At 42.1% G+C, this 27459-nt stretch overlaps 1 protein-coding gene across 2 annotated transcripts in view; it reads right to left on the minus strand.

Moving 5' to 3' along the window:
* Pka-R1 (protein kinase, cAMP-dependent, regulatory subunit type 1) overlaps window positions 1-27459 on the minus strand; it is a 206930-nt gene that overhangs the window by 115991 nt on the left and 63480 nt on the right. The window contains exon 1 of one of the 2 annotated variants that reach the window (XM_071586455.1): window positions 9710-10209. The exons of the other annotated variant lie outside the window; for it this stretch is intronic. Within the exon in view, the coding sequence (XP_071442556.1) occupies window positions 9710-9751 (42 nt within the window). The 5' untranslated portion in view covers window positions 9752-10209. Of the gene's footprint in view, window positions 1-9709; window positions 10210-27459 lie in introns of those variants that run through there. 2 annotated transcript variants of the gene reach the window in all.

Consider the following 27459-nt stretch of genomic DNA (forward strand, 5'->3'; position numbering starts at 1 on the left):
AAATATTTTCCAATCGCATGCTATATAATAGACCATAATACTTGAGAAACTGTATTACGAAACTTTGTTGGCATTTAATGCTTTTAAAAGGGTGTAAGTCTTAAGTTTTCATCTAATAGCGCATGATAGGGAAGGGATTTTTTCCACTAGGTTATCTGGGCTCTATTTATGAACGGCAGGCTATTTTTAGTATTATTATTCAATATTTTTTAATGGAATTAGGCAATTTGTGGACCTATGCATAAATTTATTTTATTTTATTAATAAGAAACAAAAATTTCGACGAAAACCGAAAAATATGAGAAAACAAACACATAAATCAACCGAAGGTCGGTTTAGTAGGTGATGGTAGAGATCACCCAGTACTAAGCCCTATACGGCGTGTGAAATTCACACATCAGGTTAGGTGGGCCAGTTCCTTTCCCTGTACCGGTCATGGTTTCCCAGGAAGATCTGGTACCAGAAAAATCACATAGCTTGGGTGGAGCTGCAGGTGCCCAGAGTGCAGAGCCCAGGGAATCGAACCCGGGACCCTCCGGTCAGCAGTCCAATACACTACCCCCTGGACTACCTCAGTTTTGTAAATACATTCGGAGCAATGCGTATTTTTGGTTACATCTTTGTTTGACGTCATAGAAGCATGAGAACTGTCATACCTACACTTTTCCTTCGTTAAAGTTGCTGTTTCCAGACGACCGGCTTAATTTCCTTCATAAAACCTGCCCTGTCGTTCTACCAACTTCCACGCTAACTAAACATTGGATCTAACTTGACATTATAAAACCGGGTCTAAATCAAAGATTTTAGAAGCATATAGAGAGAGAGATACTTCCATTTTTTAAATCTTCGTCGGAAAAATGTGAGAAAATATGTACATGGACATTGATTTTAATATAACATTCGAAACATATCATGTCATTTACCACCATTTAAAGTGACGGACATGCAGGATTTAGCTAAGCTGTAGGCAGAGAATTCAAACGTAGAATTCGGATAAACAAGTGTATCAGTATTGGGCATGAACAGAGGTATACACTACGATATTTTAGCAAGGACATTTGGCACATTTTGTTAGCATTGACGCCCGCCCGTGCTAACCTTATGCGCGAACTTAATTGGCTAATAATGTGTAACCAATCAGTCAGGAAAAACAACGGTCCCAGGTTCGAACACTGCCCCAGGCTTGGTTGCTGTGCTTATCCAGGGATACTCATTTAGATATACGTCATCATAGAGCTCTAGCCCTGGAAGCACCTAAAAGCAAAATCTAGTTCCCTTGGTAGGAAAGAATATTCAAAATGTATGCTCGACTGTGACAGTTCGACTTGTACGTACCACCACACCACTGCGATTTCCGCCTCTTATTTCCTCCATCCACTCACCATCCACTCACCATACATTCTTGTGCCCTAATTAACCGCCTATTCGAAAAGGTGCCAATCGTCTTCCCCTCCCGGACACCTCGCGGGTTATGTTCACAGAAAATTACGCAACGTACCGCGAACGGGCGTGTGCCCGCGCGCTTGACAATGCTCGCTCAAAACAAGTCCCACCCCCCAACACCTCCAGACGAAAGGGGAGCAAAAAGCGACGACGGCGACGACTCATTCGGCGGAGAACCGGTGACTAATCACGGGAGGGTGCGCGGGATGCTGCTGATGGCTTGAGCCACTCTTTTAAAGGGACGCGGAGCGAACGGCTCAAAGTTTGATGCAAATGTCGCCCTAATTATGTGCATAATTTATGGAGTTGGGGCCAAAAGGAGCGCATTTTCAAGTTCACAAAGGGTCTCGATATCCACGATTTAACGTTGCAATCACCTGATTTTGCAAGAGTACCCCTTTCATTTCCTACTGCTAAGATACTTGGCACGAGGGACTTATGATAGCCCGCTCATAGCCCCCTCCCCTTTACCGATGCTATTCTTACGCCCGAAATTCTCTTTCCTCCCAGGCAAAATTTTTCCGTAACTCACATCACCTTTGCGCGAACAGTGTTTCTCCTTTCATGAAAACTTTAATAACAGCCAATGCCGCTGTTTACGACTTGCACGTCCATCACGAATTTCCTCTTCGGAGTAAGCAAAGTCAGAAAAACCTGACTTCAGTTTAGTTCCGTTTATCCCTTTCTCAATTTTCCTCCGGACTACCCCAGCCTTACTGTTCCTAAAGCTGCGTGCATACTAAGGTTATTAATTATCAAACGTTTCATTACTAATACGCGTACACTAAAGTTCCACGTATACAGTCTCTCTTTGACCATATCCACCAAGACCGTCGCGGCCTATCCCTTCCTTCCTACCATTTACTCTTCTCGCATACGAGTATGTTTCCGTATGGTGATGATAAACCTCATCCACTGACTTAACGTGGCATAACCAGCGTGGCGAATTCTCTCGCGCGTGCCCATTACTGGTGCACGCAATCCACATTCTTTCATGACCCACTCATTCATTCCTCCTCAATCCTTTCTCTTCTATTCTCTCCCACACCCACCGCATTTAGCCGCATTACGTCGTCATCTTCACCTGATGTGCCCCAGTTTCGCTCCTATACAATGTTGTGGGGAGGAGTTCACACACTCCTCCCCATATTTTCTGCCTTGAACAAACATAAACCCATTCGAATAATTAGACTTTTTGTCAGAGCACAACTGTGACGAAAAAAACGGGTGTAACACAAACAAATGGACGGCGGCTTCAATAAAAGATGAAACATACAGGAGAGCTACGACATCTTGGAGCATAAAAAGAATAACGGTCATCTCCTAAAAATCCACGCTTGAGATAATTTTTAGTAAAACAAACATCCTCCAAACCGTAATGGCTCACATGAGAATGATCCGGAAGGCTCATCAAAGCCTTGAAGGCCTGGCTACCTTAATTGAGTGAGGGCGTAGGGGTGAGTTGCAGCACGAATGAGTCCCTGTACGGGGAGAAGTGCGTTCCTCCATTTAGAAAATAGCAGCTGCCTGGATGCTGTGTTGCCCGAGTGAGATTTGAGATGCTTCTTATGGCCCAACACCGCCCACGAGTTCACAAAATAACAACCTAAAAATTACCAACCAGGGAAGTATTTTGAACCGTTAAAGGGTACACAGAGAAGTCATCAACTTACGATAAGATTGGATATGCATCCCTTTTTCACTGTACGAAAGGAATTCGTTTACAAAAACGGTAAAAAAAAAGTTATCCGCCTGCTTCTTCGAAACCATGCGGTAATCTATTGCAATTGATTTTTGGGAAGCGTTTAACAGAGCCAAAGTTCAAAATATTTAACAGTAGTTCTCCAAAAAAAGTCTAAAAATAAATTAACTACCTCAAACATGACGTAAGCGAATTCAGAATTAAACACGGGTCAGGTCATCATACCGTCGAACAAATAAATGAATAATTTTATGATTCGGATCCCCCCTTCTCTAGTTGCCAGTTATTCTATTATGCAGACGGATTTTCACATAGATTAGGCTTGTTTTCATCCTAAATAGCATTAACATCCTATTATGAATTTATTTTCGAAAGGCTTCGAAATCGGTGCATAAAAATTCATTTAAAAAATCTTGGAATGGGGTCCCGATACTGTGATTACTAACAATTTAAAATTTCTGATTATCCATTCACCCAAATGGGTCATAATTACCTGATAACCGAAAATACAAAATTCGAACGGTCAAACGTTCAACTCTGACGTGGCGGTAGACATGAATGGATTAAATCCTAAAAATGTTCATTATTGATCAAGGAAAAATACGTGGCCCAACCATTTCCATATCGTTCTAGTCCCAATAGGCTTTACATCCCTAAAAACAACCCTTAACGATTGCCTTTTCGCTTCACTACTCTCTCGGCGACGAAAGGGTACAAATAAACCTCAGCAAATTAGACATGGCGACGTGAGCATAGCGAAAATTTCAACGCCCCTTCCTACGACAGAAAACAAAGGGCGCAGAACTGCCGGATGAAGGACACGGGCGCTGAATAACTGGGAGTAATGGGAGAGCCTGAATATTCAGATTAGCCGATTGACGCGACCAGTTGAGCAACCGTCGAGTCATTGGAGTGAATGAGAAAGTCTTGAGAGGGGGAGGGAGCCAAAGAACGCTAGAACCGCAGTTTCTGTTTGAACAAATTGATGAATTCGGTGGTCCGACGCGTACAAAAATCAGTGAACACTGAAACAAACATCATTTTTTGAGGTGCTCCAGGTGAAGAAGTGACAATATTTCTGGGTGCGTGAGGCTACTGGGGAGAGAAAAGGCGAGGTCAAATGTTAGCGTCGGAAGGAATATATTAAAACAGACTGATCAAGCCACGCATCTCTGGCACAACTGTGTAACGAATTGGTGAGGAGTACCGCATGAGGAAAACGTTCATTTACAAGTATAACTACCACGTAGAACTGGGTTAAATGATGAAGAAGAGATTCGCCAAATCTTCCGATAGAAATTACGACGTCGCATAACTTACACACTTGGTCTTAGAGTTAAGTAGGGTAATGGATACCGAGTGGAATGAAAGAAATAAACTGGTGGTGCGAAAGGAAAACGAAGGATGAAGGATGAGGGAAGGCTACACGAAGAAATTTCAATTCAGAAAAAGTAGATGGAAGAATATATATTGAGAGGAAGTAGGCTATTGATAGAGATTACAAAAGAATCCATGCTCGGCGAAGGATGGAGGAAGGGATGTGGTATACCTCATACTTCTGGACTAATTTAAAGGCAGTGGAAAGCATCAATAAGTCAACAAGCCTCAAATTCAATAAGTCAATAGCGTAGCAGGTCTTTAACCTTAGCATGGGTATTTGATAACCAACCATAAATGGAAGAACGCTTATCATGCTACACGTGTTAAGTATATTGACACTATGCCTGAATAGGCTCCATTATAAAAGATTTAACGAGTCTGTTTACTTCTTCCAGAGAGCAAGGAAAATATTAACGATGTGATTGATGGCTACCATGACGAAAGCACGTCATATAAGTCATCATATTAACTTTAAAAAAAAATCAATAATGCACGGTGCATGTAATCCATCTATGGGAAATTGGTTTCTTTTCTGTATCACAATCGACGGAATAGTAGAATGAACATTCTGCAGGATTTCTACGGAGAAGGATGCACATTTGAACGTTTTCCCTGGGCGTAGAAATGGCTAGTTAGTATCGGCGCTGCGCCTCACCCCTGGATCGAGTGGGAGAGGGCGGGGGGAGGGGGGAGAGAGGGCCGAAACAAAGAACCGGCGAGAGAGAGAGAGAGATGGAGAGAGAGAGAGCAAACACTCGGGTCGACTGGGTGAGACGGGCAGAAAATGCTAATGCCTTCTTCCGCAACGATCGGCATTCCGCCAGGAGTAAAAATAAAAGGAAAACACGAGGGAAATAAAAAGAAAACGAATACAAAAAAACAAACAAGAGACCCCCCCCCCTCACACTCCCGCGCGCGGACACGCACACACACACGTAATACACACAGGCGCCCGTCCGCTCAAGTACAACAGACGCTCGAGCGAGCAATTAAGGTGGAGGACCAGAAACACACACGCATACACTCGCGGCCACACGGGCACGACACATATTCACCGACGCACACGCGCACCCACACACAAACACACGTACACTCATGGTGGGCTCGACTGTGACCCCAAGACGAGGAGTGAAAACATCCGCAGTACGACGCGCGCGGGAGAGAGAGGGAAGGAGGGAGTCGTGCGGGGGGGGGGGGGGTGAGGCGCGGGAGAAATGGCATAGAGGAAGGAGGAAGAGGACCAGTGGGGCGATCTTCTTTGCGGGCGGGCAAGAATCCGCACGGTGGAGAACGTTGTGGTGGGGTGTCGTGGCGCGGGGAGCACAGCCCTTCCCCGCGCCGCCTTCGGACCGCCGGGATCCCACAAGGGCTGCAGGACGGAAAAAAACTAAATGAAGGAGAGAACCTCTCATAGAGCCACGGGGGATAAATGGTTCCTTAATATATCCGCCAGGCGGCGAGTGATCGTATCCGATCGTGGCGAGTTAGCAGAGGACTAAGATATATTTGAAAGCATTTTAAGAGCTAAAATAAACCAGGTTTGGAATTGTTTAAAAAAATAGCTATCAAGACATAAGCGTACCTAACGTAACAAGTTCCCTGACCTCCTTTAATGTCGTCGGACAATTTATTAATAGATAAGTTCGCTTACTAAATAACTTCACTGAAGATGAATTACATGAATCATGCGATGGAAGATATCAGCGTTAACAACTATGAAGGCAATAGAGGCTGATATTTAGTCCTTAATTGGTTTCCCTCCATACTCGTCGTAAATACTATGCCCAGATTAATCGTCGCTAATGCTACAGTTTAATAAGAATCCGGGTCGAGCGCTTTTCTCTTGACAAACATGCCATCTCATTGCCGATTTCGCTCCCTCCCCCCCCCGGGTGTTTGGAAAGCGATCTGCTCCTTTCTGTGAATCGTCCCTCAGCGCTGCACGCGCTACTGGTATCACCTAAGCCCTCTCTTGCAGTAATAATTTCTGCAAGGATTCTTGCACGTGCGATGCCGTGATAAGGCCAAACCAAACATTAATTATATATATATATATATATATATATATATATATATATATATATATATATATATATATATATATATACACATATATATATACATATATATGTTTTTATATAAATGAATATGTATATATATATATACACACACACACACACACATATATATATATATATATATATATATATATATATTTCTTCGCAATGGAACGCTCTTCGGCGACGCACAAATATATAAAAACACAGATGTAGATTTTTAAAACAGAAACACAAAGAAAGGACACTCACAGCTGTAGTTTTGACGTTTCGACCGTCGTCACCAGGGGTGGAGCGTTGGACTACCGACCGGAGGGCCCGGGTTCGATTCCCCGGCAAGCCTCTCTGGGCACCTGCACCAACACCCAAGCTATGTGATTTTTCGGGGACCAGATCCTCCTGAGAAACCGTAACCGGCACAGGGAAAGGAACTGGCCCCCATACCCTGATGTGTGAATTTCACACGCCGTCGGTTATAGTACTGGGCAAACTCTACAAACACCTACCAAACCGACCTTCGGGTTGATTACTGTGTTTATGGTTTATTCATACATACATACATACATACATAAAAACCGGAACAGAAACGCATAAAAAATATATTAGTGATATATGCGCGCAATGATGCTGCATGCCCTCAGCCGCTGGAATAATGGACACGGATTGTAGCTATATTTGTTCCATTAAAAACAAATCGTTTAGTCGAGTCTCGCCAAGAAATTCCTTTTTTTTTAACTCTCACATTGAGAGAAACTCTTCTCAAAGTGCTAAAAATTCATTCTCCGTAATTAAAAAAATGAACTCTTGGAGACGTATCACTACCGTTGAAATTAATGAGAGTATAAAAAGATGCCAACATAAAATTTACTTTGAGCGCTTTAAAGCCTTTAGCCACCATGAAATGTATTAGCCACCATGAAATGTAACAATATATTAGTAAGGCCAGGTTTGCTTACTCATTTACTCATGCGTTATATTACCAACGCAGTCTCAAAGTTCTCGAAAATAAATGCAACACAGAGTAATTCTTAGATGTGAAGCATTGAACAGACACCAACTCGTTCCCCCCTTAAGACACTAATAGTGACGTCGGAAATATTTCAATGTCCAATCACATGACTGAAAGATCATTGTTATCACTTGTAATTATATCTTTTCCGAGCATTGAATGCCAGTTTTTCGAAATTCTTTACGCTTTTCTTTGCACACGCATCGTAGCGTATAGAGACGTAGGGTTGCTCATGGCCTGGAGAACCTAAAAAACCTTTTTTAGATATTTTAGTATCCCTCAAGCCACCGCTAGGGTATCTGGCAGGGGGTGAATGCACACCAGACTAATTTTGAGCCTAAAAATGGTCCCTACCGCGGTCAGACAATGTTATTCTGATCCGTTATCGTTCGTGGAAAAAAATGACATCTTAAATCCATCTATTCTACATTTCATCTCTCCAATTTTATTGAAATCATCTCTCCAATTTTATTGACATGACCTCTCCAACCGTAGTGCGATGAGGGTAATAATACACTTTCAACATCACCGCTAAAACTTTTACTAGCGCTCCACGAGACGGCTGAATCGGTTGCATGCCCAATCGAAATAAACTGATTGGGAGCGCACACGGCTACCAAAATGGAGCTCCCTCTCTCTCTCGGCGTCCAAATATGGGGCCTTACTTTCCGTCGAGGTTGGAATGGGAGCAGAAGTAAAAATATCAGAAGGTGGGTGAAGCGACCACATTCCACACCCTCCTCAGGCCAGTGCATTTTGGAGCTTTGTCCGATTAGACGGGCGAAAAGCTGAACCCGACGTCGACGGCAGGCCACAGGGACTACACGCCGACGTCGACCAAAACGCTCGCGTCGATGTTTATTTTATTTTTGAAATGATTAACTGCTCAATGTTTTCCCACATCATTTCGATACGTCCCAAAAGCTGGTTATGTCACCCGTTACGTTAGGCAATCCCGACGACACAGAAGACGCCATCTCGAGACTCTTGAAACGCGACTCATTTTTAAGTATGCACCGTGATCAACTCAAAAGGTTGGTTTGGCGAGCGAGGCTGGAGCTCACACGTCGATCCGCTCCGTGAAATTCGACACGGAAAAGGGTAGGGGGACCAGTTCCTGTTCTCCTGCGGTTTCCCGGAAAGTTGTGCCACCTATGAAAAATCGCACGCTTCCACTTGGACGAGCGTTCCCAGAGGCGTCGCTACAAAATGAATCCAGAGCCCGCCGGTCAGGAAACGAGAAGCCTATCCCGCGAATCGCATGAAAAACAAAACAATGAATGAGCAAAGAAAAGACACGATATTTTTTATCATTTCCCCTTGGTGAAATGGCGTATGCACTCCAAAATTTCCATGATTTGTAAATATGGTTTATAAAAATACACATTCCAAATCTCCAGCAAATGGTAACAAAATAATTCAAGAAATTTATCAATCAACGGCGAGACCAGAAACGGTGACACGAAAACTTCCAATGAGAAAGCAGACCTTGGCGTTGGAGAAAGGTACGCAAAAGCTGAAAGCCGATATAATGAAGCGCAGGATTATAAAATAAAACGCCCTAACAAAAGCTCTATAAAACTCTTCCACTTAATCCTATTATTTTCCCTTATCATTGGAAGGAAAAAAAATAATGGCTTTGAACCTCTGCTCCCAAAGCTATTTCAACCGAACAGAGGGTCTCAAACCGACGGTTTAAATCCAGTCATTCGAAGATTCCTACAATGCAAATCTACCCAACGCTTCACTTATTACATCCAATAATAATGAAAGTTTAAAACATGAATGCGAAACACACTTTAAATTATGAAAGAAATTACTTTTGGATATTGACTCGAATATAAAATCCAACAGCCGTTATTTCGTCAAAATAACTGCCCGCTGGCAGGCGCGATACATGAAATATCACGATGCTCGATTGGTAAAAACAACAACAAATCTCTTAAAATCCGTCCCTCGACCGCCAGGTGCGAATGACAAAAAAACGAAGTGGGGTTTGGGAAAAACAGAGAAGGGGGCTCCGACACGCGATAAATAAAGGACGCGAGCGCGCTCGCGTTACCGCGGACTCGACGACTCCTCGCGATCCGCGTGTTCCCTCAACCGCCCGCCTTTTACCTCTGCTCCTTCCGCCTCCGACGGCCTATCGTCCACTGGCATCTCTTCTCTGTGCTCCTCTTCCCTCACGAGTCCAAAATCCACGGGGGCACTCTCACTAGGGGTACTGTTTGCCGACGCCTTCTGCGCACTTCCCTCCAACTCCTCTTCACGCGCGGGACACACTCGAGGATTCGGATTCCGTCCCCGGGCTCTTCTCGACTGCGGCGGGAAGGGTGAGCTCCTCGTGAGGTTGAGAGAGCGGCGAGAGGGAGGTTTCAAGGAGTGGATGTGTGTGTGAGTGAATGTGGAAGGAAGGGGCTAAGGGGAGAGTTCAATCGAGAAGGAGACACCCGCACCACACGGAATGGGAACACTCTCCCGGAGGGATCTTGATTGGAGACAACAGGAAAATACGAAATCGACGGACGTGAATAACACCCAGCGGAGCGCGACACGATACACAATCTCTCTCTCTCGTGCTACACTCTCCCGCGATCTCTTTCGGTCTGAGCACAGTTGTGACAACAAGAGTTAAAGAACGCGAGCAGCCTAGCAGACGACGGTCACGTGAGCCGATCGCTGCGATCTTGCGGAGTACGCCAGGAACTAAGGGCCATTTAATGGATCACCTCCCCTACCGGCCCAGGCGCGCTTCCCCCGCCCCTTCGCCCCTACCCCCCTCCACTTCCTCCCCTTCCCCATACACGTGTTGCAAATGCCACGGGCATTCGGAGCAAACACACAGATAAACTGACGTTATTCCACTGCCTCACATTAAATAGTAACAAAAATATCCTTCGGAACATCAGGTTAGGATATTGTTCGGCGCTGGAATATGAGAACTCATAAGACCTCAGGCATCGGAATTTAACCATGCAAATTCCAATGAATAAAAGTATACAACGACATGCATTCCACGGAACGCAATTTAATACGTATCTATAAAAAGATACCGAAAGATAAAACTCTTACCTGGAATGTGCATCCTTAATTTCGACAGTAGCGCCTCAGCAAGTTGACAACAAAAATTTCTCTCAGGGAACTTTTTTTATGCAATCAAATATGTCGGGGGATCGGGATGGTGGTGGCTAACGTTCTGGCTTCCCACCGAGAAAGCCCGAGTTCAAATTCCGGGGGCGGCAGATATTTTTCAGTGGTATTCCGATCCCTACTTGAGGGCCTTAGCTCAGAGAACTTTGAGTGAGCTCGCCGTGGGTCGGATGGGACGTTAAACTGCGAAACCCTTGGCGCCTTTCGTTAAAGAGTAAGACTTGTACCGACGCCGAGTTTCTCTCCGCCCTTCCTCCTTTCCCATCCATCTCTTATGGCACAAATAACCTCAGCTATCGATGGTCTCCCCTAAAACTACCACTATTAAATAAATATCGATTTCACACTTCGGAATGAAAGGGTAAAACACTACATTAATGATTCGTCATTAACTAAAAATCCACGTCATCCTAATCAAAACCAAAATTTCAAACTTTTTAAAATGCTTAATCTGCCAATATCGCCTATCTCGCCGCTGTCAATACTGCGTCGACGTTTAAAACTTGTAAAAGTTATACTAATGTAAAATAATAAGCAATATAATCAATTTTTATAACAATAATTAATAAAGGTATAAAAAAATACCCTCCATTTGGACTACAACCTTGACGTGGTGAAAGGGCTTGTGCGTTCCGATGACCCCTATAGCTGTTTCTGGCGGAAGCAATGTTTTTTGTTCCTGTTAGGGTCACCTATACCAGATATTTCGGAAGGGTTGGAGTCAGACCAAAGGTAGTCCGTGCAGCGCTCTGTTCCCCAGTGAAGGTGTCTCATCCCAGTGGGGCGGTCATTGAGTGATGGAGCCACAATAAAAACACTAATGAGGACGGCAACAATTTTTTTATTTAATAAACATCCCATGCTATAATGAATAGCAAACATAAATCACAGTCTGGGTTCTGGCAACTAAGGGATTCTGTACGATGGGCAGTGTGTCATGCCCGGCCGCGGGAGAGGCAAGGCTGCCGCGGTCGTCATCTCACGAAATCCTTGCAAAGTGAAACAAGAGGAGTAGCATAGAAGACACATAAGAGGTCCGACATAAAACTGGGAAATGAAATGCTAGGACTTATCCGCAACCTGTACATGTCTCGCACTGCTCAGTTGCGAGCGGCGGATGGAGAGTCTGGATGGGCAGTATTAGGTAGCGAGGGTATAAGACAAGGGTGTCCATTATTACCTGTGATTGTCAACATACGAGAATTGGAGACAGGAATAAAAGTTAGTGGAGAATTCTCAAAAGTTATGTTTGCAGATGATGATAGAGCTTTAGTTTTCCAGCCAGTAAAAGAGTTGCAACCATTACCGACCAAATTGGCGAGTCAGCGTGTTCGGTATGGGATGAGAATAAAGGTAAACAAAACAAAGGTTTTGCCGTTTCAGAGATTGATAAAAGCGAACTTAAATATTACATCAGAAAATACGAGTTGATACAATATTTAAAGTAGTAGGGGCATAAGAAGAAGAATTGCGGTTGGCAAAGAAGCTTTCACAAGAATGAAGAAACAGATATCAGCGACATTATGTGAGGAGGCTATGAACAGACTAGCGAAAACTTTTAAATGGAGCATGGTTGTATACGGCGTGAAATCATGATCATCCAAGCGAGGTTCTAGTCGTAGATTTGGAGTCTTGGGTGTGGGGTAGAATGAGAAAGGTGAAATGGAGATAAGGGGAAACAAAGGAAGAAGTATTAGGCATGGTGAGAAGAGAGGAGAGGGGATAATTGGGAGAAATTTAAAGTAGGCAGGAAAGATGGATGTAAGGCAATTTGATTGGCAATGGGATATTGAAGACTGATAAACGGGAGAACGTTAGGCAAGCGAGGAAGGGATAAAAATGCAATAGGCATGTTGGACGGAATGAAGGGAGAAATGAAGATGCTGAATTGAAAATGGGCTCATTGTAGTGTAGGACAACAGGTTGTTTTTCTAGGAGAGGCAAGGAAATGATTCGTCGTACCGCTGTATAGGCTGTTCCGCAACCTGCCTTAACCTTAAAATACCAATAATTATAAATAAAAATTACTTTTGTTGAACATGGCTGATAAATCGTCACGGCAAGTCCATTTCGATGCTCGTGCTAGTTACTAATGGCTGTTGACCATGGCTGCTCTTTTTTCACCATCTAAACAATTATTTTTTAAAGTGAAAATATTTTTCTTCATTTTACGTCGCATTTTCTTAAAATCACTGCGAACATTTCTACACCCACTGTTGTAATGATGTGTACAGGTATGTGCGGCCCGTCGTCATTTACCTGTATTTATACACGTAAATGATGATGGGTTAGGTGGAGGTAAGAACTATTTAGTCTCAATCCCGCAATAATAAAGAAGTTTCATTAATATTTTTGTTATAATTATTGACGTTCTGCTAGGAAACTGCCATACAGATGGAGCAAAGCATACTACTATGCAAGAATATACGACGGAGAAATGGGGAGAGTTGGCGGAAAGAGGTTGGCGGTGTGGGGTGGAGGAAACGTGGGTGCAAGGGGGTGAGGAAGAGAGAGAAGTTGGGCGAACTAAAGGAGGGGAAGGGCGCGAAAGGGGGAAGAGTTCAAAATTGTCACGTGATGGGGTCGACCGCCACGCCGCTTGGCGGGGAGCCGGAAAGGGAGAGTGGTTTCCGAGAAGGCTGGCGCTGACTATTCCTCGGCCGGATGGGGAACGATCCGACCAAGGAGCAGAGGACCCTGGGAAGGGGCGGGAGAACGGGAGGGAGTGCGGGAGGGAAGCCGATCGGTTCGAGCCAGAACGGATGGAAATGGAGCGGGGATTATTTTACCCTCCTCGACATCGCATGGAATGCTATATTATGTCGTGGTGAACTTGAAGGGGAATCATCACTGCCAAACAAAATGACTTGGCCGGGTATATTTTCACCGTCACCTCATTTCCATAGCCTCCCAACGTAAAAACTCAGCTTGAAAATTTCATATACGAGTAATAACTCGTTGCACAGCAACTTTTCGTATGAACACTTTGATGGACCAACGAAAAATCAAAGGAAAACCTACACAAAATCGGAAAATGATTGCGCCACGTAAAGGTTTCGATGTAATACTAATACATTATGACCTTATATACTCTCATTTACAATGATGACAAGCATCAATATTTGATCAAAAACCGAGATGCATGGAGAGGCTGATCCTAATCTCCTCATTTTCATTAACTTCCAAAGAAAAGATATCAACCGAATGACTATTCTCGAATGTATCGTACAATAAATAAGCGCGCCCTCACAAGGATAAAAGTTAAAATGGAACTTAGGTCGTAATTAACTTGCATATTGGTGAAATTATTATCGAGAGGTAATAATCTGTGATAAATACTAAGTCTCTCTTGAACTAATACGTGAGAAAGAGGCATGAAGGGTAAATGGAGAATACGCCGTTTGCTAACATCAGTAAGTTGGATGACAATTAAACTACTCGCTTATTTGTTTAAATTTCCGAAGTGTTAAAATATAACCACCTTATTCGAAATCCGGGAAGAAACAATAGTTCTAAAAGCATCAAACGCTTTCGATCGAGGAGAATTATCTTGTGGTTTTCCATCCATTCCGTCATCACTTCGTTCATCCCGAGAGTATTTCTGTTGCTCTAATTTGAGTCGCCACGGGATGAGCACGTCCTGAGGGGCAAACTTCCAAGTTCCAGAGAGAGAGAAGAAGATTTTTTTCAGAGTACCCGGCAATTTCTAACCGCACCAAGTCGATACCACTAATTGTAAAAACGCAGTAATTTCCACCTGGCACATTTGTTCCATAATTTCAAACACCTCTTTGTCTCTCTCTACCTCCCCACCACAATCTCTCTCTGCCTCTCACTCACGCTCCACCGATAGGCAATGAGATAGCGCTGGTTCAGGCATGATGAAGAACCGCAACGGGGAAACACTAACAAAAAAGTCATTTGCAAGCAAACACTGACGTTAAAATCGTTTATCTTCGCAAATATTTAGTTCTTATTAACAAAAAAAGAGGACGCGTTCTTCCCGCGAGGCGGAGTTTGTTCCTCGTCGAGCCGCGAACCACAACTTAAAATAGAATTTATCAGAGAGCGGAGGCCTTGTAACAGCAAACAGTCAACTCACCGCAACATAACGAAACGGTCGAAAGTGCCTTCCGCATCTTCCTCAGTCGAGTGGAAGTCATGAAGCAGAAGCGAGAATCTCTGTGGCTTACTTCCCCGTAATCTTCCCTCTCTCAACCATCGAAACTGGCACACCGCGTCGAGCTATTTGCACCAACAGACACAACTTTCTCTCCTCGTGCGTCATGATGCCTGGTTAAAACTTCTCAACTCGATCCCAGCCCCTACGTTTGGGTCAGGGTTTGCCATCTTTTTTCAGCCACAACCAACGTCTATCTTTCCGTAACAAGGATTAAGTGACCCTAATAAAAGACATTTGCCTACCCTAAAACACTCTCAACATTTCAATGATAAAAAATAAAATGGCCAACCACCTTAGGCCAAAAACAAAACCGATAGACAAATATTAATATTTATTAAAAAAAACTATCAAGTTACTTTCATCCATTTATCAAATAAATTTTACAATTTATAAACAAAAAGAAAGTCCCAAATTAATAGGTCCTCCTTAAACTATTTAACAGAAATGTACAAAAATATGAGAGACGAACCTAAAAATGCAAATCCAGATAGAAGTGATTTGAATGCCGAAATGTCACCAAACTTAAAGTAAAAATACCATTACTACATACAAAACATAGTGGAGCTTATAAATAGATGGTATCAGCTTAAGGGTTTGATAATTTAAGCACAAGTATGTTATGAGCATTCTTTTATACTATGTAAATATGTAGTTCATTTTAAACAGATAACTTATAAGGGATTTTTTATCGTACGAGGTAATGCGTCGGCGATGAAGTATTTGAGACCTGATAAGCACCCAAGGATGAGATCATGATTTCGTATGGAAAATCTGAAAAGTTACATGATATCAACAATCAATTCATTAAGATGGCTGATAAATAAAGAATTCTCATAATTTTATACTTGAATACCGTTTATAATTTATTATTTTACTTCATAATACTCTTTGACACAATACATAAACCGATGGATTTATAATTTTCATTAATTTGACTTAAGTGTTGTGTCAGCGGCATACGTTATACGTTGAAACCAGTTCAATTCTTCTACGCTTACGTAACGATCGAGTCAAGCCAATGAAACTTATACCACATATATATTACATATTAACCAAAAAATATCGTATAACAGTAAAATTTTGCACAATATACCATCACGATTTCTATTCAATGAACTGAACACGTTTGGAGAGTCGAAATAACACCTAATCTTTATTATACATTAAGTAGACGGAAAAAAAAGTGAAACGTCAACTGCTCATGTTAAAGAGTGATTGCATTGTCGTTTACAAAACTAAGACGCAGTTTAACCTGCAAGCATAAGGAAGCGAAAAAGAGATTACCATCCCAGCCTTTCCTCCAATACCCTCTTCACTGTTCCATCTCCTCCTTACAATCATGCGAATACTTAGGACTCATCTCGACATTTCAAAATGAGATTGCATGGCGATGTTCTCATCAATTCGGGCTGAATGATGTCAAGGCTATGTTTACGCAACGTTTAGGTCACGTCCAAGGTCACTGAGACGTAGGTTATGTCATTTTCCCAGGACAAACCTGCGCGCAAGGCTGCCGACATAGGAGTTTAGCATTTGCAGACGACCTTAAGTGCCTCAATCTAATTTTAAGTCGATCTCCGCTCCCCTGAGGCAAATTAGTTTTCCCTTCTATGTAAAGAAACGGGAATAAATACGCATAACCGCATTACATGTGCAAAAATTGACCAAGGGGTTTGTGTACACACATTAATCGATTTCACCGAGATGAGTTCCCCAAGGCATAGGGGGTGAGAGAGAAGCGTTACCGCGAGGGGTTACCGAGGAGTAGCCGGGGGGGTTCGATAAAAAAAAATGTATTCTCGTTCCTTGGTAATTGAATTAAAGACCCGGGCCCATTTTCACAGAGGCACAGGTACCTGCGTTACAAGTTTCCTGACGATATTTTAGAAGGGCTAACTTTATAGTGTTCCACACTGGAAAATACGAGTAACTCAGCAAAACAGAGTTATGGACGACTATTGTGAAGTGCTATGATGGAAAGCTCATGGAAAATCGAAAAAAGTTCTATCTTCACATGATGGAGGTACAGTAAAGCTACGAAAGCGACACAAATAATTCCATTCCACAATTTCTTCTTATAAATTAACCATACTAAACGGGTTTAGCATAAGTAACACATCCTTTTAATAGCTGTTTCATGACTCGCTACAACAGCATACACCTACTTAAATTTCATCGCAACCCCTACAATTTTCACACCAGAAAATATATCCAAAGCAAACACTCACTCGTGGCAACGGTTAATTTTAAGGTATCATTGTTTACCAAACTATCATCTCCACCATATACTGTGACCGTTAAAGCAAACACTAGGGCCGCTCAATAACTCCTTATAAATTCCTAGAGATAGCGCTTGTGGTCTCAGAAAAGGTTTATTTTTAGTATTAGTCTCCTCTCTCACTTGACCGTTGTTAAAGTTTCAGTCGATCGAAGCAACAAACTTTTGTTTGTTCAGAAAAATGGAAAAAAATTGTTTCGTGCGGTGATGAAACACTTCTATTTAAAAAGATTTACACAGATATAGATCAAAGTGGAGTTGGATGTAGTTCATGGCACATCTGTCCCTGTTTGCGACTGTTTACGATTGGATGGTAAATGAGTTTAAATGTGGTCGTATATCCGCAAATTATGAGCATCGTTCGGCGCGTCCAGTGAAAGTGCCTTCATCAGAAACAATTGACAATATCCACGCTATCGTTTTGAGGGATCGACCGAAGAAGGGCAAGACCATGATATAAGCAAGATGGGCGCTGCGTTTGGTTTCAATGGAGAATAAAAGCAATGGTGTGGTCGACACGGAGGCAAGTTAGGCGCTTTTTTGTCGCAATCCTGACGAGTTTCTGCATCGATACGCAACTCTGGATGAAACATGGACACACTAATACACTCCAGAGACAAAGGAACACTCGAAACAGTATCAAAATGAAATACACTATGTTATCCCACAGAAGAACAGATCTTCTGTGGGATAACATAGTGTATTTCATTTTGATATGAAGCAATTCCACAAAGTTACTATGGATACAATTAACCAGATCTCGAAACAGTAGGTTATTAAAGGTTACCCGGCTCCGAAGAAGGCGAAGACGGTGAAATAGGCCGACAAGGTGATGGCCACAGTTTTTTGGGATGCACGCCGAATCATCTACATCGATTCCTTGCAGAAAGCACAAGCGATAAATGGATAATATTATGCGTAATTTATTGTGCCCGTGGAGCGTAGAAATCAAATACAAAAACGTACTCATTTGGCAAAGAAAAAAATCTCTTTCATCAAGACAACGCACGGGTGCACACCTGAACATTTTCGATGGCGAAAATTAAGGAATTAAAATTCACAATTATTAAAACAATCACCGCATCCACCACATTTGGTCCCCGGCGACTTTTTTATTTCCAACCCTGAAAAAATGGCTCGGCGGATAACAATTCACGTCGAACGATGAGGTAATCGCCAACAAAGATGCCTATTTTTAGGACCTGCGGAAATCCTACTTTTTATACGGCTTAAAAAAGTTGGAGAAACGCTGGTAAAAGTACATTTGGCTAAAAAGGAGAATATGTTGAAGAGTAAAGAAAAATCTACCTTAATCTAACATAATGTTTTATATTTTCCCCAAGGACTTATTGAACGAACGACGCATAACTTTCCTAAAACCCAGAACGAAAATATGCGCATAATAAACGCACGATTACGAAGCAGAAATATTAACCACGAACCTAAAAAAAGCCGACAGTTCCTTTTATTCGGTATAGGGTACAAAAAAAAACGAATGCACGATGTGATCTCGAATCCAATATAACTTACACTTTAAATAAATTTGCCCTCCTTTTCCTTTATTTCAAAACATTAGGCAACGCTAATTAACGTCCAGCCTACAGTGATATACAGATGGAAGAGAAGGCGAAGATCAAATTTTTCACATGTTACGTGCTTATGCATCGTGGATGATGCAATGAACGTGTAATACACCGGTAATTTTTAAGACGCCAATTTTGATTTGAGGTATTACCTTAATTGATTTCACAACCTTATCATGACTTTACAAACCGAGAAGATTATAAAGATTTATCATGCATAAAAAATGATGAAACGGAAAGGGAGAAATTCCCATTGTCGTAAAGAACTTACAACTCACGGCGAATAATCAATCTCTTACGTCTAAAAGACTTTCTCCTTTATTTCTACACACAGGCCGTACTAATGCAACAGACTCTGAGAGAGATATATCCACAATATTAAACGAGATTCTTTCGATTTTTCTGATTTTACAACCCAAGATTTTGTTCCGGCTGAGTTCCTTACGTCTGAACGATACATGGGGACGCTCTTTTATTCAAAATGCATAATGTCAATAAATACGGGGACATTAAAAAGTAAAAATTAAAATTGCTATTTTACACTCGAGAACGAGTATCACCAAAATCAACCGCAATTACCTTGGGGTAAACGATAAATTGAGATGCTATTTTAGAAGAAGAGGCGGGGAGTGTGGTAAGAACAAAATTTAAACTAGACCCCCCGTAATGCTCTTAACTTTGGTTTGCTTTTCCTGTGACGCAACCATTCCTTAGCCTCGTCCCACGACGCACCTTATCAGGCATCAGGCGCATAATTCAGACGCAACTGCCGAGGATGGGAGAGAGGGATCTTTCCTTGATGAGTAATGTCTAAGCGCCCTGTCCAGGATTCACATTTTTAAAATGTCAACCCTCCCTCCCGGGAGACGTCACTCGGTGAATGAAGTGCCTCGACAGTGCGTCCTTCTCCGCCTCTAAGATGACATACGGACGGAAATGGAGAGATAAATTAAGGTAACCGGATAACTCTTCTCCAATTCTATATATCTCAGAAAATCATGGCCGTGTCGACGGAGAAAATTGCAACCGCATACTTCGATGATCCCGCCAAGATCTATTTCTCGAGCTTGTGGAAAGTGGACGTGTCGATGCCCAGGGCCGACGTCCCATCCCTCGGAAACATCCATTCTCCACGTGTGGCAATACAAATGTAAGCTGTGTCATCAACTGTGACATACTACTTATCAACTGCCGGAAAATATATAGATCTACTATTACATATCTCAGGATGATGATGACGGCATGGTCGACCGCTGGCCCAAGTAAGAGAATCCACTTACCTGCAATAAAGAGAGATGAAAAAAAATTAAAATGAGAACAGAATCAGTTGCAATCGATGCTGCAATCAAAAGATACCAATAGAAGTAAAGCGAAAGATGCATTCAATTTTCCAGAGAATCGGATGAATAGAATAGGGAAATGGGATATGGAAATGAATGAAATAAGGGTGCTTATGTTCTACAACATTCCATTTGAAAGGCATGACACATGTGACCATGTTTTTGCTTGATCTAAGACATTAAATCCTAAAATCCAAGAGAAGAAAGAAATTAAATGCAAATCATTGTAAAAACGCCACCTTCCTGCCTGAATCTGGTTATTAAAATTCGCACACGACAACATATAAAAATGTCCATACGCTTACTTAGTATTTACATTTCGATTTATATCGAACAACCACCAGGGAAAATGAGTAGTTCACATTAACCATTTCCAGGCAAGACAATTGCAGACTAAAAAGAAACAAGCCAATAATAACAAAAGCATATGTTTCGGTATCACGCTTGATGTGTCGAAACAGTTTCGCAATGGCAATAAATACGATTAGAGTTTCCAACTTAATGGTACTTAATTATAACTAGGTTCTAGGATTAACTAGTAGCTTGAAAATCATGGAGTAATAGTCATATATTATTCAGCAGAAAATTCGTAGAGAAAATTATGTTTCTTACACAAAATCCATTTTTACATTGGTATGATACTCAGCACTCTCTGGCCGGAATGAGCTCACTCGACTTAAGGCCCTAAGGTGCGTGAAATACACACGTTCAGGGTTGGAGAGCCTGAGTGAAGTGTATCGTTCAGGTATGAACCTAGAAGTCTCCGAAGGGAGAGACCAAGCGTTCTATAGCAGTGACCAACTTAGTCTGGCTTAGTCTATAACAGAACTGATATAAATAAAAGCAATTTACCATAACCGAAGACACCGTGACAGAGACTTTATAAAATGTCACTTTTCGTGACAGAGACTTTATAACATGCTTCGAAAATTTATTCCTACAGCAATGTTGCGAAATCGAACCCGCCTCTCATTTGCATTAATGAGAGCAGAATTGTTTCATAATGAAAGAGCGAAATCTCCAAAATGGTAGCAGTGGGAGCATAACCTTTAATCCACTCCTCCAGGCGTCTAATTATACAATAGGCGATTTAATGTGCAAGAGGGGATATAAATAAACCAGCGCGGCGGTAACGTCGGCAGAGACGCCTACTTGAGGGCACGTCAAGACGCAACTGAAGCCGGCATCATCGAGCGAACGGGCATTTTTGCACCTCCCGCCCTCTAGGAGACACCGCCCGCAAGTCAATGAGGTCGCTCATGAATTATATCACCAAGGCGACGACGTGGGACATCGCCAAAGGTGTGGCATGCGAAGCTCACGAACCCTCTATTACCCCCCTTCCCTCTCTCTCTCTCTTCCCCAAAACTACTCAATCGTTGAATTAACTGCTGGGAAAATAAACATCCGCTATCACCTCTACAATACACGTAGTTTCAAAACTATCTTACACGACACCTACTCACATTGAGCACCCATTTCTTCGAAATCGTGTATTTCCTCGCCGTGATGGAATGTTACCGAAAGCATTTAAGAAAAATAACCATTCACCATTCATAATTTCCCATATTTTACAATTATTCAACGTGCAATTCGCATTTTTACGGTTAACACTTACGCAGTTGAGTGTGTGCATCCCCAAAAGATATCATTGTATCATTTATACTTCGTAATACGTGCCTTCCCTTTCTTGGTAATGGCGTTCTAAGGAATAGCGATTATTCACGGAGAAGTGTTGATGGTTTAAGCGACAAATTTCCACAGAAAACCTCCTTGAGGTTGGTACGGACAATGCGAAGAATAATCTCATTCCGAGAGTTGAGAACAATAACGCAGTCACGCCGAATCACTTCTCCGTACTATTAGTAGGAATGCTTAAAAATTTCCCATCGTCTGAGGGCAATGTCGCGACTTACAGAAGTATCCCCCCCCCCTCCGCCGGGTGACAATGGCAATCTAGGGTTGACATACTATACGATCCTTATTTTTAGGTTAGAGAGAGGTGGGCGCCTCACGAGGAAAGGCTTCGTTCCTCGTGACACCGAGTTGAGCAATTGCTAGGAGACGGACCGTGTTTCTTGAATTGAACGAGGCAAAATGTTCTTAACGCCAGAAAACGCAAAGGTCAAAATCGCAGAAAATAAAATGAATAACTAGACTATAATTACCCTTCAAAATGATATTATTTACTTTACTGTATCTGGGTCGGTTCCTAAATTTAGAATCATCTTCTCCATTCACAATTTTCACTAGCTCATCCGTCAAGGGTTCTGCATCTTTCCCTCACCTTCCAGTCGTCTGACATTTAAATTTTTGTCTCCTTTTCTCGCAGATCCTTCTATCAAAACGTGTGGTATAGAATTTCTTTCCAGCTAGTCGCGCCCCTCTAACAGTAGTTTTCTTTTTTTAATGTTCATATACACCTTACACAAAGCACATCAAATGAGCAGTACTTCACTCGAGCATTTGCTTGAAATTGGCAACCTGATAAATCGTATACCTATGTGCTCTACATCATAACATATATACTCTATATGTCATTAACATATATCACAAATTAGACGGCTTTATAATACAAGACCAAAGCATGGAGAACTGAGAAAGGATGGCGGAATATTTGGTCAAATGAAAAGACCAGACGAACCCATCCAGGGGAATTTGTTTAGCAAACCATGTAGAGTGCCAATTAGGTTTTACATTCAAGGGGACTTTAAATACATCAGTTTTACTTAAAATAATAGAAAATATTAACAATTCACGATAGTTAAAGGAGCTGCCTGAAGCAGGGATTAGTAACTTATGCCAAAGGCTTATTTATATAAGTCATACAAAGTAATGATGGGTAAAGATCTACGGAGCATTAACGTCTCTAATACCATCTCCATTCTTCATTCCTAAACGGATGATTGCATTTGGGATAGTAGTAACAAGAAGAATTCGAACTGTGCCGCTGTTAATGTTAGACCCGGTTTATCTGAAAGGCAATAAATATTTTTTAAATCCTCCACTCATTTTAGATAAATGTGTGCAGTAACGGATGGAAGGACCTCTAGGACCTCTAGGGAAGTCTACAGAGTGTGCAGAGTTGGACTACTAACCGAAGGGCATGGGTTCGATTCCTGGTGACGCCTCTTTCCACCGATCTTCGGCTTAATGACTATGGCTGATTGATTGGGTCCGAATCCAAACCACCACCTCGAGAAAAAATGTGACTTCCAAGGAAAGCAATTGTGTGTGCACGTGAATCACGAAAGCAAGGAATTTTGTCGGGTAAAATTAGAAAAATCAAGGATTTTTACCAAAATATAATTTCACAGGTCATATGCTCTCCATAACATTTAATACCCTCTATAAGTCCTAATAAAACGAGTAAGAAAATTTTTTCAATGCATGGCGAGATCTAAAGATTCACTCTTATCAGTTATTCAATCTAGTGTCTTTTTTTAGTAGAGCTAGCCTCACACTTCCAAAGGGGAATTAAACCGGAAAAGGCTGTAGAGGATTTTGAACGAAGACGGTTATACCTAAACACGTACGACCTGAAACAAAAGTAAGAACAGGAGAGCAGTTATCAGGTCATTCCTTGCCAATTCCGTGGAGATAATGGTGCAGACAATCAAAACGAAACTTATAATGCAAACTGCGATACTGATCACACTGAGAAAAATTGAAGAGGATAGACAAGACGAGCACTTAGAGGGAGTACGCCGTCCGTCGGATGGGACGTTAAGCTGCGGACCCCTTGGCGGCTTTCTTTCCACCCTCCATCCTTTCCTGTCCATCCCTAACGGCGCAAACGACCTTAGGTGTCGTTCACATCCACATAATACTCCTACTACAAAGCAGAGTTAGACATGAGAACATCAGTGATTCATATAAAACACCAGCCATAACTGAATGTGTAAATAAAAGAAAGGTGAGTTGGATGAACATGTAACATAAAAGGGAGAGATGCGGATAGTAAAGAGAGCAATGCATTGAACAAAAATCTAGAGGAAAGAGAAACTTGGGTCCGTGCAGAAGATGGCCAGATAATATTTGCCAGTTAAAGGGAAACAAGACACAGCAGGCAGAAACACCTTCGGGGAAGGAGTGATCTGATGACGAGCCCAGAGATGATTCCAAGTTTAATTTTGATTCTTTAGCGGGAATTAAAATGTTCATACTTTTTGGGTTTATTAATACACCCTAGGGGACGTAAATTACGTCACCCACACAGGCAGGAGGGGCTGAATGAGGCAAGGGGGGAGTGGAAGATGCGCAAGGATTGGTAATATATTGAATCAAAAATAATTTAAATACAGTGGGCTTGAATTATTCGAAAGGTTGGAATGAGTCAAAAATGGTCAAGGGAAGTGTTACGTCAATATGAACGATCCCCTGAGTGTTATTTGCACATAATCACAATGGCGAATAAATTCGAAATACACGACTTCGGGGAAATAAGCAAATGAAAATTCCATTACTTTTGAGGTCATTTTCCAGGTAAAATTTTGTGTTTTTTTTTCAAAATTATTTTCCAATGTTTATGATATTCTCGATGTGAAGGTCGGTCACGTAGTCACCGCACCATATTAATATTTCAGGGAAATTGACTTCATAACCTACAGAATTTTAATAAAAGGGGGAAAATAAAATCAATAATAAACGAAGAGATACCATTCACTAGCGAGAACTTTTTTTTTAATTAAAAACTGAAATACCTAAATCTAAGTAATATTAATTAATTTTGAAAGGCTTAATTGACAATTGCATTCCTACAAATAAAAAAAAATTCTAGCCTAAGCTGGGAAAATGAATAAACCCTATGTTTCACAACAAAGAGTCATTTCAATTAGAGAATTTACCGGCCACACACACTCCCGGCATTCGCTTCGTCAGCGCCTACCGATAGTCGCCTCAGGTAGGTCGGGGTAGATGATAAATTTTACGGAGAATTGAAGTCCAACAGCCTCCACAACTCCGGCCACTTCATTGGCACAATAAGATGGCCAAGATAATCACGCGCGAAACAATCTACTGGTCACGCCTCGATGACGCGATCATGAAAAAGAGTGGTGACCGATGATGAAGACAAAGAGACCGTGGGGAAGACGACTCCAGGGATACACTCCGGGGCAACACCTCCTAGAGGGCGAAGGAAAGCTACAAATGGCTTCCGCCGGCCCGTGGTGGCATACCGAGGACTCCCGAGAGCACGTTGGGACACCGTAGTAGTAGTGTTGCCCGCGGCGGAGTCGTCGCCACCCCACACAAAGGTCAAAGGGACGTATTTTAAACATGGAAAAATGATCGATTGCAGTTGTGGCTTGAATCTCCCGCCTGCCGACCGAGCCCGCAATCACGGCATATCCCGTGCGACCCACTTTCTTCCCTCGGCCCCTCCGCCCTCCTCCCCCCTCTTTTCGCCTCACCCTTTATTACCTCTCTCCCTTCCCCCCTGTCACCTCACAAATCTCCCGTCCCGAAGAGTGAGGGAGGAACCTCCCTTGACGGAGAGGAGGGGGTGACGCCCCCAAAATCACGCGCGGGGCCATGAGACTTGGCCGAGGGGGTCTGGAACAGGGCGGCGACCGACAGGATCCGGCCGAAGTCCTTGGAAACGGTATCTTAAAACCGATTGAGTGAGTTCATTCCTGCCAATCCGTTCCCTTCTGACCTCGGGTATAATGCTGACGTGTGATGGAAATGACCGTCGCGTGATTCAAGCAATAAGCCTCGTGAAGAATTGGGTTTTTGTCAATTATCTATGCAGAAATATTTATCTCAAGAAACCAAGCTTTGGAAAAATTTCAAAGTTGAGTCTTATAACGGGCAGCATATGAAATAAATTACTCATTCATTGCGGACATTTATTTATAAATTCTCCGTGTTTTGCAATAGCCAATTTTATATGATGCAAGTATTCACGGCGGTACCTCGCACACTTTAAACTATGCTAATCTAAGCAAGCCTTAATGCGACGCTGGATGACGTAGAAAAAACTAATAGTGGGCATCAGCGTGTCACAATGATGACGTATAAAGCATATTTCCTTCCTTAGGCCCTGACAATCACATTGATGTCCATTGTGATTCTAGGTCCTACATCGCAAAAACGTGGAGCGCATATACACATTCCCAAAACATTCGCAATTCGCGCACCATGACATTCTTCAAAACGAAGGAATGTCACATCGCCGCACCAAATACGGCTGCGCTTGATTCCCTTTCGAGGCAGCCTTTGCCTAATGTTTAAATACTTCGCCGAAGCCCCTCAATGAAGCCGAAGAGTGGACGATGCGCAAACTCTTATTGGTCGCGGGTTCAAATCCCGGCCGTTGTCGAATTGTCGCCCAACATAAAAATAAAATCGATAATTTCCGGCGAGATGATGTGGGGGGGTAATGATTTCAAAATTCAAAGAAAATTATCCCGGAAACCTTCAGAAGAGCGTTTAAACGCGTGGTATGACAAATGAAGTCTGTTAGTTACAAAAAACAGCCCGTTTGTTATGATTCCAAACATTACTAACACGGGTTTATTGCTTGATACACCTCAACCGTCAATGCATATTGAAAACCGATTACCCCTACTCTTAACTATTGATGAAACTTCCCTTTACCGACGCATAAAAAAATTCTAACAACTTCTAAATAAATTCCTCACGAGAAACGGTAAAGCTTTTCCCCAACTCTCCCAAGGCTGAGGCGTTGGAGACCGATTTCCCGACTTCTCCTTTTACCCGTTCGATCACACCCTTTTTTTTGCTACAATAGGGGTCGGTGACTCCCCTGCGCGATCAGTGGAGAAAATGTATTCGAAATCCTTTTCAAGGGAGTCATATACATTCTTCGGGGGGGAAAACTATCCATGTAACAATTAACAGCACGCAAAATCAGCCCAAAACCTGGGCAATAGTGATAAAAGATAATACAAATGACTCCATATCAATGATTTTTGAAAAATAATATCAAATACCACTTTTTCAATGCTTTCCTGCTTGAGAAAATCAAACATATTAATTCTAAAAAAAAGAAAATCAAGAAAAAATCCGCGCCGAAAAAAGAATTGGAGAATCTGTTACAATCGGTTACTTACTGAAATTGTTTAAACGTACATAATTTATTTCTATACTATTAAAATTACGTTACTGAACGCATTATTCAGAGTAGTTGATAACATAAGACGTTCTACGAATTAATGCATCTGTAGCCATTGCATGAATATGGCAAATCAGAGCAAAAGATAAATAAGTGATTGGAGAAAGGTTGGACATCATCCTAGTGCCGGCTAAAGTCTCTTACTCCAGGATGATTCTTCATACACCCCACATCATTTGGTTCACGTATTTGC

Source organism: Hetaerina americana, unplaced genomic scaffold, assembly GCF_022747635.1.
Source record: "Hetaerina americana unplaced genomic scaffold, ioHetAmer1.1.p SCAF_1, whole genome shotgun sequence".
In the NCBI taxonomy this organism is placed as follows: Eukaryota; Metazoa; Arthropoda; class Insecta; order Odonata; family Calopterygidae; genus Hetaerina; species Hetaerina americana.